General features: G+C 37.9%; 1 protein-coding gene across 2 annotated transcripts in view; it reads right to left on the reverse strand.

Annotated features, from left to right (window-relative positions):
* Positions 1-13,438, reverse strand: part of zgc:152904 (uncharacterized protein LOC767777 homolog) — a 299,456-nt gene that overhangs the window by 36,951 nt on the left and 249,067 nt on the right. For both annotated transcript variants that reach the window (XM_048198199.1, XM_048198198.1), the window contains exons 7-9: positions 12,043-12,212; positions 7,436-7,581; positions 2,926-3,076 (exon numbers count right to left, since the gene is read on the reverse strand). In XM_048198199.1, the coding sequence (XP_048054156.1) occupies positions 2,926-3,076; positions 7,436-7,581; positions 12,043-12,212 (467 nt within the window). The remainder of the gene's footprint in view (positions 1-2,925; positions 3,077-7,435; positions 7,582-12,042; positions 12,213-13,438) is intronic.

The following is a 13,438-nucleotide window of genomic DNA, read 5'->3' on the forward strand; positions in this document are numbered from 1 at the left end:
ACGCTAAAAACCGCTGCTTTTAGCGTCAGTCGCTAGGGGAGTGTGGTTTACCTGCACAGCTCTTACTAACTGGCCTCCGTTACACTCACCCCCTAAACCTCACTCCCATCCGGGTCATGGCACCAATGTAACCCATCTGGTCCTACTCGCCCCGCTCTGAGCGGAACTCAAACTGGCGTCTCCGGCATGGAAGGCAGGGGTGCTAACAAGGACGCTAAAGACCACAGCCTCTAGTGTCAGTCTCTAGTGCCTCTTGAGGTCAGGGGAGTGAGGTTTACATGCACAGCTCTTACTAGTTGGCCTCAGTTACACTCAGTCCCTAAACCTCACTTCCATCCGGGTCACGGCACCAATGTAACCCCTCCGGTCCTACAAACCCCGCTCTAAGCGGGACTCAAACTGGCTTCTCCAGCATGGGAAGCATGCAGGCTAACAAGCATGATAAAGACCGCAGCTTCTAGCATCAGTCGCTAGGGGAGTGTGGTTTACCTGCACAGCTCTTACTAACTGGCCTCCGTTACACTTACCCCCTAAACCTCACTCCCATCCGAGTCACGGCACCAATGTAACCCATCTGGTCCTACTCGCCCCGCTCTGAGCGGAACTCAAACTGGCGTCTCCGGCATGGAAGGCAGGGGTGCTAACAAGGACGCTAAAGACCACAGCCTCTAGTGTCAGTCTCTAGTGCCTCTTGAGGTCAGGGGAATGAGGTTTACATGCACAGCTCTTACTAGTTGGCCTCAGTTACACTCAGTCCCTAAACCTCACTCCCATCCGGATCACGGCACCAATGTAACCCCTCCGGTCCTACCCACCCCGCTCTAAGCGGGACTCAAACTGGCTTCTCCAGCATGGGAAGCGTGTGGGCTAACAAGGATGATAAAGACAGCAGCTTCTAGCATCAGTCGCTAGGGGAGTGTGGTTTACCTGCACAGCTCTTACTAACTGGCCTCCGTTACACTCATCCCCTAAACCTCACTCCCATCTGGGTCACGGCACTAATCTAACCCATCCGATCCTACTCGCCCCGCTCTGAGCGGTACTCAAACTGGCGTCTCCGGCATGGAAGGCAGGGGTGCTAACAAGGACGCTAAAGACCACAGCCTCTAGTGTCAGTCACTAGTGCCTCTTGAGGTCAGGGGAGTGAGGTTTACATGCACAGCTCTTACTAGTTGGCCTCAGGTACCCTCACCCCCGAAACCTCACTCCCATCCGGGTCACGGCACCAACGTAACCCATCCGGACCTACTCTCCCCGCTCTGAGCGGTACTCAAACCGGCTTCTCCGGCATGGGAAGCGGGTGCGTTAACAAGGACGCTAAAAACCGCTGCTTTTAGCGTCAGTCGCTAGGGGAGTGTGGTTTACCTGCACAGCTCTTACTAACTGGCCTCCGTTACACTCACCCCCTAAACCTCACTCCCATCCGGGTCATGGCACCAATGTAACCCATCTGGTCCTACTCGCCCCGCTCTGAGCGGAACTCAAACTGGCGTCTCCGGCATGGAAGGCAGGGGTGCTAACAAGGACGCTAAAGACCACAGCCTCTAGTGTCAGTCTCTAGTGCCTCTTGAGGTCAGGGGAGTGAGGTTTACATGCACAGCTCTTACTAGTTGGCCTCAGTTACACTCAGTCCCTAAACCTCACTTCCATCCGGGTCACGGCACCAATGTAACCCCTCCGGTCCTACAAACCCCGCTCTAAGCGGGACTCAAACTGGCTTCTCCAGCATGGGAAGCATGCAGGCTAACAAGCATGATAAAGACCGCAGCTTCTAGCATCAGTCGCTAGGGGAGTGTGGTTTACCTGCACAGCTCTTACTAACTGGCCTCCGTTACACTTACCCCCTAAACCTCACTCCCATCCGAGTCACGGCACCAATGTAACCCATCTGGTCCTACTCGCCCCGCTCTGAGCGGAACTCAAACTGGCGTCTCCGGCATGGAAGGCAGGGGTGCTAACAAGGACGCTAAAGACCACAGCCTCTAGTGTCAGTCTCTAGTGCCTCTTGAGGTCAGGGGAATGAGGTTTACATGCACAGCTCTTACTAGTTGGCCTCAGTTACACTCAGTCCCTAAACCTCACTCCCATCCGGATCACGGCACCAATGTAACCCCTCCGGTCCTACCCACCCCGCTCTAAGCGGGACTCAAACTGGCTTCTCCAGCATGGGAAGCGTGTGGGCTAACAAGGATGATAAAGACAGCAGCTTCTAGCATCAGTCGCTAGGGGAGTGTGGTTTACCTGCACAGCTCTTACTAACTGGCCTTCATTACACTCATCCCCCTAAACCTCACTCCCATCCGGGTCACGGCACCAATGTAACCCAACCGGTCCTACTTGTGCTGCTCTGAGCCAGACTCTTACTAACTTGCCTAACTGTTACACTCTGTTTGCTCTCACAAACATCCCTGCATAAATCAACAATGCTTGGTGAAAAAGTTTTTTTTGTGCATCTTACACTCTGGCATGAGAGGCAGGCACTAACAAGGATGCTAAAGACCATAGTCTCTAGTGTCCATCACCAACGCAGCTCTTGAGATCAGTGGAGTGAGGTTTACTCGCACAGCTCTTACTAGCTGGCCTCCGTTACACTCACCCACCTAAACTTCACTCCCATCTGGGTCACGGCACCAATATAAACCCATCCGTTCCTACTCCGGCAAGGCAGGCGGGCACTAACAAGGACGCTAAAGACCGCAGCCTCTAGCGTCAGGCCTCTGTTACACTAGAGCAGTGCTATAAGGTTGCTACAGTGTTCTAAGCAGTTTCTAGAGAGCTGCTATGTTTGCTATGAACACTACTACTAGTAATGATTGATACCAAAGCATGTATTTTTAACTGACATACACATATACATAAGCTCTCACAAACATCCCTGCATATAAATCAACAATGCTTGGTGAAAAAGTTTTTTGTGCATCTTACACTCAATATCCAAGAACATGCTCTTCTGATGGCCTCCGATCCTGCTGAGAGCTTCACAGTCGAATCGACCCCAGTCTGAGAGTCGAACGCCGCTGATGGTCAACATGGATTTCCCATGCCGTCCACGCACTTCCACACGGCCGTCCTGACTCTGAAACAACACAAACAAATCAATCCACATTATTGAAACTTTCCCATTTTTTTAATTACAATTTTAGTTTAGTTTTACTAATTTAGTTGTGTGTTTTTGCTATTATTATTATTATTATTATACATTATTTTTTGGTATTTTTGGCATGATTTAAACTGGTTTAGATCTTATTCGACTGGATATAGACAGTTTGTTGCTTTAGGGGAACACGGGTCTGATGTTGGACCAGTTTCTACTGGCGTCCCCCAGGGCTTAATTTTAGGACCATTACTTTTTAGTCTTTATTGATTGGGCAAATTTTACAAACTCTAGATGTTAAGTATCACTTTTCATTGTAAACATGGTCAAAGCGAGGCTGTCTCATTGCTCAATAAATGTATTTCTGAGATAAAATCATGGATAGCTAATAATTTTCGTTGTTTAAACGGTGATAAAAAAAAAAGGTCATGCTTGCCTCTTCTCATTGATAGTTCTGTACTTGAGTTTCAGAAGAAACTAAGGAATCTAGGAGTGATCTTTGATACTTCACTGACATTCATCTAATGTACAGAATGTTGTAAAGAGCTATTTTTTTAATCTTAGAGATATTGCAAAATTGTGCCCCATGCTATCCTTCTCAGTTACAGAAATGTTTATGTTCTCTCACATTGATTGCTGTAATGCACTTCTTACTGGGGTTTCTAAGCATAGTCTGCAGCTAGAATTTTAAAGAACCCCTGTGGTGAAAATGAAGTTTTTAATGTTGTTTATATGTCTATGTGGTGGTTTTAATATGCTTTCAGACAAACTATGTGCAAATTCATACGCTTACATACAAAGCAATAGCGAACTGAAATCGTGTTGATCAGCTAATGTGACCGAACAACAGCAAACGAGATGTTCATGTTTACAATGAGAATAAATGTCTGTGGTGCAGCACTTTACAGCTGTAATGTGGTCACACTATCTGTGCTTGTGGTGAGATACAGGACTTTGAATATAAGGAGATTAGATGGAGCCCGTCCCCCAACGCCCACTTTAATGATCAGTGTTATTCGCTTTCCCTGAAAAATCAATATGTGTCCACCCTCCGCTTGATGCCTCGGAGTCTAGAGCGCACCGCAAGCTTCAGTGCCTGACAGTCCTGGAGCGGCTGTGCATCTTATTTGACAGGGGCCGTTATTGTAGGCTAGCAGATCCGAGCAGAAGGATTCCCTTCCTTCACACTAATGCATGGGATTCATTTCTACACAGACAGCGAGAGCTGACGCACCTGCTCCTGGTGTTTTCAATGACGCAAAAACATACACATGAAAATACATTCACATGTTCATATTTACTGACAAAAAATATGAATGGAGTTTGCCTGTGCTAGAGTGTTGTTTGCAGCTTCTAGGGTGTTATGAGTGAACTTCATTGTGTTGCTATGTGGTTGCTAGGGTGTTCTAGAGCAGTATTATAGGGTTGCTGTGGTGTTATGAGTGGGTTTTGATGCATTGCTAGTTTCTAGGATGTGGTACAGTAGGTGATGCTATGAGCACTACTACTAGAGATGACTGACTTGGTAAACACCACAGCATGTATTTTTAACCATAATAAATCTTAAATTCACATATGCACAAACACACCACCTGTGAACACAAGCACATGAATATAAACTACTGAAGCTCTTCCTGCATAAAAACAACAATGCATCGTGAAAAAGCACCTTTCCGACTGAATGAATCTAATAAACAACTAATGAAAGCAGTTGCCAGAATCAAATTTCTTATTCTGTGGTTTCATGACCTCCAAATACAAATTATTTCGGAGAGCTGGCCTGTAAGCAGATAGCAGAAACTGATCAGTGAGTAAAAACCACAGACACACTCTTTCTCTCTCTCTCTCTCTCTCTCTCTCTCTCTCTGTGTGTGTGTGTGTGTGTGTGTGTCATGACATCATCTTGCCTTGGGCAGATGCTTCCTAACTGTTTGATATGCTACTGAGATCTCTGTGAGACGACAAAACCAGAGCACAGGGAAAAGAGGAGAGGACAACAGAGGAGTGAATTGACAGACAGACAGACAGACAGATAGATAGATAGATAGATAGATAGATAGATAGATAGATAGATAGATAGATAGATAGATAGATAGATAGATAGATAGATAGATAGATAGATAGATGACAGACAGACAGATAGATAGATAGATAGATAGATAGATAGATAGATAAATGACAGACAGATAGATAGATAGATAGATGACAGACAGATAGATAGATAGATAGATAGATAGATAGATAGATAGATAGATAGATAGATAGATAATGACTGACAGACAGACAGACGGACGGCAGAGAGACAGACGACAGATAGATAGATAGATAGATAGATAGATAGATAGATAGATAGATAGATAGACAGACAGATAGACAGACAGACAGATGATAGATAGATAGATAGATAGATAGATAGATAGATAGATAGATGACAGACAGACAGATAGATAGATAGATAGATAGATAGATAGATAGATAGATAGATAAATGACAGACAGATAGATAGATAGATAGATAGACAGATAGATGACAGACAGATAGATAGATAGATAGATAGATAGATAGATAGATAGATAGATAGATAGATAGATAGATAGATGACAGACAGACAGACAGACAGACAGATAGATAGATAGATAGATAGATAGATAGATAGATAGATAGATAGATAGATAGATGACAGACAGACAGACGGACGGCAGAGAGACAGACGACAGATAGATAGATAGATAGATAGATAGATAGATAGATAGATAGATAGATAGACAGATGATAGACAGACAGATAGACAGACAGATAGATAGATAGATAGATAGATAGATAGATAGATAGATAGATAGATAGATAGATAGATAAATGACAGACAGATAGATAGATAGATAGATAGATAGATGACAGACAGATAGATAGATAGATAGATAAATGACAGACAGATAGATAGATAGATAGATAGATAGATAGATGACAGACAGATAGATAGATAGATAGATAGATAGATAGATAGATAGATAGATAGATAGATAGATAGATAGATAGATAGATAGATTGATAATGACTGACAGACAGACAGACGGACGGCAGAGAGACAGACGACAGATAGATAGATAGATAGATAGATAGATAGATAGATAGATAGATAGATAGATAGATAGATAGACAGATGATAGACAGACAGATAGACAGACGACAGATAGATAGATAGATAGATAGATAGACAGATGATAGACAGACAGATAGACAGATGACAGATAGATAGATAGATAGATAGATAGATAGATAGATAGATAGATAGACAGACAGACAGGCAGATGATAGATAGATAGATAGATAGATAGATAGATAGATAGATAGATAGATAGATAGACAGACAGACGATAGATAGATAGATAGATAGATAGATAGATAGATAGATAGATAGATAGATAGATAGACAGACAGACAGACAGGCAGATGATATATAGATAGATGACAGACAGACAGATAGATAGATAGATAGATAGATAGATAGATAGATAGATAGATAGATAGATAGATAGATAGATAGATAGATAGATAGATAGATAGATAGATAGATAGATAGATAGATAGATAGATAGATAGACAGACAGATGACAGACAGACAGATGATAGATAGATAGACAGACAGACAGTCAGATGGATGACAGACGGTAGATAGATAGGTAGATAGATAGATAGATAGATAGATAGATAGATAGATAGATAGATAGATAGATAGATAGATAGATAGATAGATAGATAGACAGACAGACGATAGATAGATAGATAGATAGACAAACAACCAGACAGACAGACAGACAGACAGACAGATAGATAGATAGATAGATAGATAGATAGATAGATAGATAGATAGATAGATAGATAGATAGATAGATAGATAGATAGATAGATAGATGAAGCTCAAACTCTGTATGTTCTGGAGGAAAAGTTGTTGCACACTGGATTCATCAATGTAACTCAGTTGATTTCTCATGCGTGACAGACTCCTGCTGTACAGTGTGTGTCAGTCAGCAGCTTCTGAACAGGGTGTTGTTCTGTTGGAGGGAAATGAGTGGAAGCGGGAGGCGTGGCTGACACAGACCACTGAACAGCAGCGATTATCTCCACAACGCTGAACAAGACATTGAGGAGCTGTCATCTACCCGGGTCCTGTAATGATGAAATCATTAGAAATGCGGTCTGTGCTAATGATTATGAAACAGGAAGAGCTACATGATCACTGCGCCGCGTCACTGTCACCTCCACTGAATTTTGAAATCCTTTCAGTCCTGGAGTAAATGATGACAGAACTTCAACAAGGTTTTTGGGGTGTGTGTTATTCACCTTATCTCCATCTGTGAACGTCTGTCCATCACTGGCTCTCCTCCATGAGATCTCGGGCAGCGGTTCTCCCTCAGCCGTACAGGAGATCATCGCAGCGCTTCCCTCCACCGCTGTGACGTTCCTCAGCTGAGTGATGTGAGGCTGGACTGAACGGACACACAGAGAGGAAGTTCAGCGAACAGAGTTTATTTTTGAGACTAATTACATCTCAATTTGGACTAAACACAATGTTCAGTGTGACAGAGGACATCACACTTACAGTCTTTAACAGACTCTGATTCTCTTGCTCAGTTTAGAAATAAATAAGAGAACAAAATAAGAAATCATACAAATGACAATTAAGTTTTGTTTTTGCATTGTGACATTATTTTCAGATTAAATAAGCATGCAATAAATATATTTGCAATCAATTTATATCATTAATATTAATTTATATATATATATATATATATATATATATATATATATATATATATATATATATATAAATAAATAATCAAAATAATTAATTACGACTAATCACATCTAACAAAAGTTTGTATATATATATATATATATATATATAATACAAAAATGGTAAATATATTTATTGCATACTTATATATTATATATAATTGCGATTAATCACATCTAACAAAAGTTATATATATAATTTATATCCATCTATCGTATGTAATTATATATATATATATATATATATATATATATATATATATATATATATATATAAATATTGTATAAAATTTTTTAAATATATTTATTGCATGCTTATATATTATATATACAGTGTAGTGCTGCCAAATTAATTATTAATTAATTGAAATTAATCGCATCTCTCAAAAGTTTGTTTACGTATACATAGAAATTAATATTAATTATATAAAACAATTGTAAATAAATTTATTGCATGCATGCATACATACATATGCATATATATATATATATATATATATATATATATATATACACATATATGCATACATACATATATATATATATATATATATATATATATATATATATATATATATATATATAAAAAACAAAAAGTTTGTATAGCCTATATATATTAATTAATAACAATTAATATTTACAATTTATTTGTTTTACGTCTCTCCTTTTTCCTACTGATATCTGTATTAGAAATTAGAGAATTAGAAAGAACTGAACATGAAGTCTAAAGACATTTGGTGGCATAAATCTTCTTAAAGAACTGATAAAATGTAAAAAAGTTGTACCTTGAAAGTCACTTTGGATAAAAGCATCTGTCAAATGCGTTAATGTAAATGTAATGATCACGAAAATTACTTAATAATAAAATAATAAAAATCTTTTCTTTTTGCCTGAAATGTGACCTGGAGATTCCTCCACATATCCGTCTACCAAAATACTTGTGCTTGTGCTGCGATGATCACATCAGCGAGGTCTTGATTTATGCTGAACTCACAGATAAACCCTGTTAGAAGTGCAGTGTGTGTGTGTGTGTGTGTGTGTCACAGATAAGCTGCTCTATGTGTCTTACTCAGCTTTCAGTCGAGGGCAAACAACCCCATGGTGAGTTTCATGCATAACAGGCGTTCCTGCTCTGTTTAAGTGCACTGGAGAGAATGAATGAAACCCAACAGAAACAGCTCTTCACAGTGTGGGCCTTTGAACAACGTCTGCAGAGATCAAGGAGTTATTTGTAGTGGGAGACGCAGCCGAAACACCCAGAGGCGGCAGAGAGCGAGCGTGAGCTACATACACACACACACACACACACACACACACACACACACACACACACACTTTCTAGCAAAGACAAACTGATAGTTGTAGAGTCTGGAAACACCTCAGTAAGTGTCAATGTTGTTTTGCTGACGAAAACTACAAGAACCAGTTTGTTAAATGACTAAACCAACATGCTGCTGCAGGTTAAAATAACCCACAGTTGGGTTTGTCCATATTTGATCCATCTGTGGGTTGCAAAACAATCTAAATTTGGTTACTTTCAACCCAGCGTTTTTCAGAGTGCTCTTTCCCATATGTTGTGATGAATGATGTATTTTCTGCAGCACTCGATCTCTGTATTGCTCAGCAAAACGAATAACCGTGAAACTCTTTCAGTGGCTGTAAACTGCAGCTGTTGACTGCGAGCTGATGCTCCCCTGACGACAGACGACACGCGACACGCTGTAAACACAACGACTGTAGTGACATCGAGGTCAGCAGACATTACGCTCGCAGAAAACACCAGAGATTTAACTCATGAACACTTCAGACCTTCAGAAACAGTCTGTGAAACTCACTCTCATTACAGTCACTGTGAAGAGATGTTAGCATTAAACTCTATTTACTCCAGAGCTTATCAAATATAATTAAAAATAATCATATTTAAATATGAACAATAAATATTCAGGGTCTGAAAACAAATGATTGATAATTAATAAACACTAATACACATTTATTTATCCAATTAAATATATTAACATTTATATTTAATATAATTACATTGATTACACTATATAATTATAAATTATATCAAATAATTTAATATATTTCAATAATTATAAACTGTATTGTTGGATTTCAGCTTTTATATATATTTTTTATTTTCACAATTATTGCTGATTGAAGTGTTCCCTAAATATTTAAAAATAAAAAAAAATAAATATTTATAAATATTTCAATATTTATAAACTATATTGTTGAATTTCTGTTGATAGATGGTCAATATTTGCTTTATATTTTTATTTTCACAATTATTGCTTATCAGTGGGTTCCCTAAATATTTATAAATAAAAGAAATAAATATTTATAAACCGTATTTCTGAATTTCTGTTGACAGATGGTCAATATTTGATTTATCTATATTTTTATTTTCACTATTATTGTTGATCAGAGGGTTCCCTAAATATTTATAAATAAAATAAAATAGAAATATTTCAATATTTATAATCTGTATCGATGAATTTCTGTCAACAGATGGCCAATATTTGCTTTATCTATATTTTTATTTTCATAATTATTGCTGATCTGAGGGTTCTCTAACTGTTTATAAATAAAAAAAATATTTATAAATATTTCAATATTTATTAACTGTATTGATGAATTTCTTTCAAAAGATACTCAATATTTGCTTTATCTATATTTTTATTTTCACTATTATTGTTGATCAGAGGGTTCCCTAAATATTTATAAATAAAATAAAATAGAAATATTTCAATATTTATAAACTATATTGTTGAATTTCTGTTGATAGATGGTCAATATTTGCTTTATCTATATTTTTATTTTCACAATTATTGCTTATCAGTGGGTTCCCTAAATATTTATAAATAAAAGAAATAAATATTTATAAATATTTCAATATTTATAAACCGTATTTCTGAATTTCTGTTGACAGATGGTCAATATTTGCTTTATCTATATTTTTATTTTCACTATTATTGTTGATCAGAGGGTTCCCTAAATATTTATAAATAAAATAAAATAGAAATATTTCAATATTTATAATCTGTATCGATGAATTTCTGTCAACAGATGGCCAATATTTGCTTTATCTATATTTTTATTTTCATAATTATTGCTGATCTGAGGGTTCTCTAACTGTTTATAAATAAAAAAATATTTATAAATATTTCAATATTTATTAACTGTATTGATGAATTTCTTTCAAAAGATACTCAATATTTGCCTTATCTATATTTTTATTTTAACAATTATTGTTGATCAGAGGGTTCCCTTAATACATAGAAATAAAAAATAAATATTTATAAATATTTCAACTATATATATAAACTGTATTTCTGAATTTCTGTGGAAAGATGGTCAACATTTGCTTTATCTATATATTTATTTTCACAATTATTGCTTATCAGTGGGTTCCCTAAATATTTATAAATAAAATAAAATAGAAATATTTCAATATTTTTAAATATTTCAATATTTATAATCTGTATTGATGAATTTCTCTAAACAGATGGCCAATATTTGCTTTTATCTATATTTTTATTTTCACAATTATTGCTGATTGGAGGGTTCCCTTAATACACAGAAATAAAAAATAAATATTTATAAATATTTCCACTATATATTTAAACTGTATTGCTGAATTTCTGTCAAGAGTTACAAACGTCACAAAGTCACAGCTGTGTTGCCGCTCCATGTTCTGCACAACAAAACTCCCACCCAATAAGAGCGTCATATAAATGTGCCTTCTGAAGAACAAGCGTCTCCGGCTCTTGGATCTTGATGGCGGAGAATAAATCTCCATATATTTCCATGCAAAAGACAGGAGGTCCAATCAAAATAATCAGTTTCTGAATATGCACAGCAGCTTCATGAAAAAATAAATTGAATCCGGGTCGTATAAAGAAGCTGCTGGAGTTTTGTCACGATAATTGAACAGTCTTTCATTTCCCCGTTTGAAACAGCGGCACATTTACTGCGCTGCTGGCCTCATATTTGCGGCGCATCGCTTCATTTTCTTCAAGAGAATTTGAGTGGAAAGCAACTAAATGGAAAAAGAAGAGAAGAACCGTCTGTACTGCTGCCTTCCTCTGTCACACTGAGACAACGCAACAACAAACACCTTACAAAAGACTCGAAGATGAACATTTCCTCACCGAACACTTTGAGGAACAGCTGACTCTCGGTGCTCCCGGCCTTGTTGCTGGAGCGGCAGGTGTACGGCCCTCCGTCCCCTTGACGGATGTTTTTAATGGTCAACGTGCTTTTGCCTCCGTCCATAGTGTTGAACACATACTGCTCCGATCGCTCGATCACGTGACCCTTCCTGAGGAGAGAAAGATGATGAGATGATTAACTGTAGCTGAAGTATTAAGTCTTTTTGTCTCTACAGGTTGTCATGCTCAAATGTTGATTATTTTCCTCATTGTTGCAGCTCCTCTCTTCCCAGTCTGTCAGTAACGCTCTGTTTAGTTCCTGTCTCTATGAAGCCCCTCCTTCTGAAAGCACAATGTGCTCTGATTGGTCGGCTGGAGCAGTGTGTTGTGATTGGTGTTTGGGAAATGCCCCGCCCCTTACCATAACCGCCAGTTTCAACACACTACTAACTAACTCAACCAGGCCCCGCCTCTTTATTCTGCTAGAATATGAGGAATATACACACAAAGTTGTTTCTGAGTTTAAGCTACAGAAAGTGCAGAGAACAAAAGAATAGTAACTATGAAGATTCGTGTAACAAACAATCTAATCTCAATAACAAGGCCACAATTAAGGGAAGAGAACGCAGGCCTCTGTGCTACAAGACGACACAATTAGCTGCTGGCAAAACAAAGGGAACATCCAATTAGATTTAACAAGCTAACCGAAGCAGGAACACGAGTCTGGACTCAAACGCAAGCAATCCAGAGCTGAAAATGAAGATTCTGTCATCATTTACATAGAGGCATTATTCAGTGAAAATGAAAGAGAGCTTTGTGATCCACAGAAAATAAATCGAATTGGTTGAATGAGGACAGAATGTTCATTTCTGGCTGAACTATTCCTTTCAATAGGATGCAGAACAGATGCAAACAATTACTAATTAATAGCTGAAAATAATGATGACATTTAAGTGAAGAGGTGTGCTAACAGTGTGATGCCGCAAAGTGACATTAACCTGACGAATCTATCTGATTGAGCACATAAAGCACACTTTATCCATTCCATTATGATTTCTGGTCTAATATATTTATATGAAAGTATGAATTTGTATGCACAAACAGGAAAAAGTGCATACATTTGTAGGAAAAAGCTTTTTATGATATCAATGTTTCTTGAAGCTTGTTTCCGCCACTGCATAAAAAATAAAAAAGATCATTGCGACTTTTTATCTCACAATTCTGAATTTTTTTATATGCAATTGCGAGTTATAAAGTCAGGCTTTTTTTCCTCAGAATTGATAACTCGCAATTGTATATATTGAGTTTAGATCTTAATAATGAGAAAAAAAGTCAGAATTGTGAGATAAAAAGTCAGAATTACCTTTTTTAAGCTTCCATAGCAAAATCTATAGAA

This window comes from Megalobrama amblycephala, linkage group LG7 (assembly GCF_018812025.1).
Source record: "Megalobrama amblycephala isolate DHTTF-2021 linkage group LG7, ASM1881202v1, whole genome shotgun sequence".
Lineage (NCBI taxonomy): Eukaryota > Metazoa > Chordata > Actinopteri > Cypriniformes > Xenocyprididae > Megalobrama > Megalobrama amblycephala.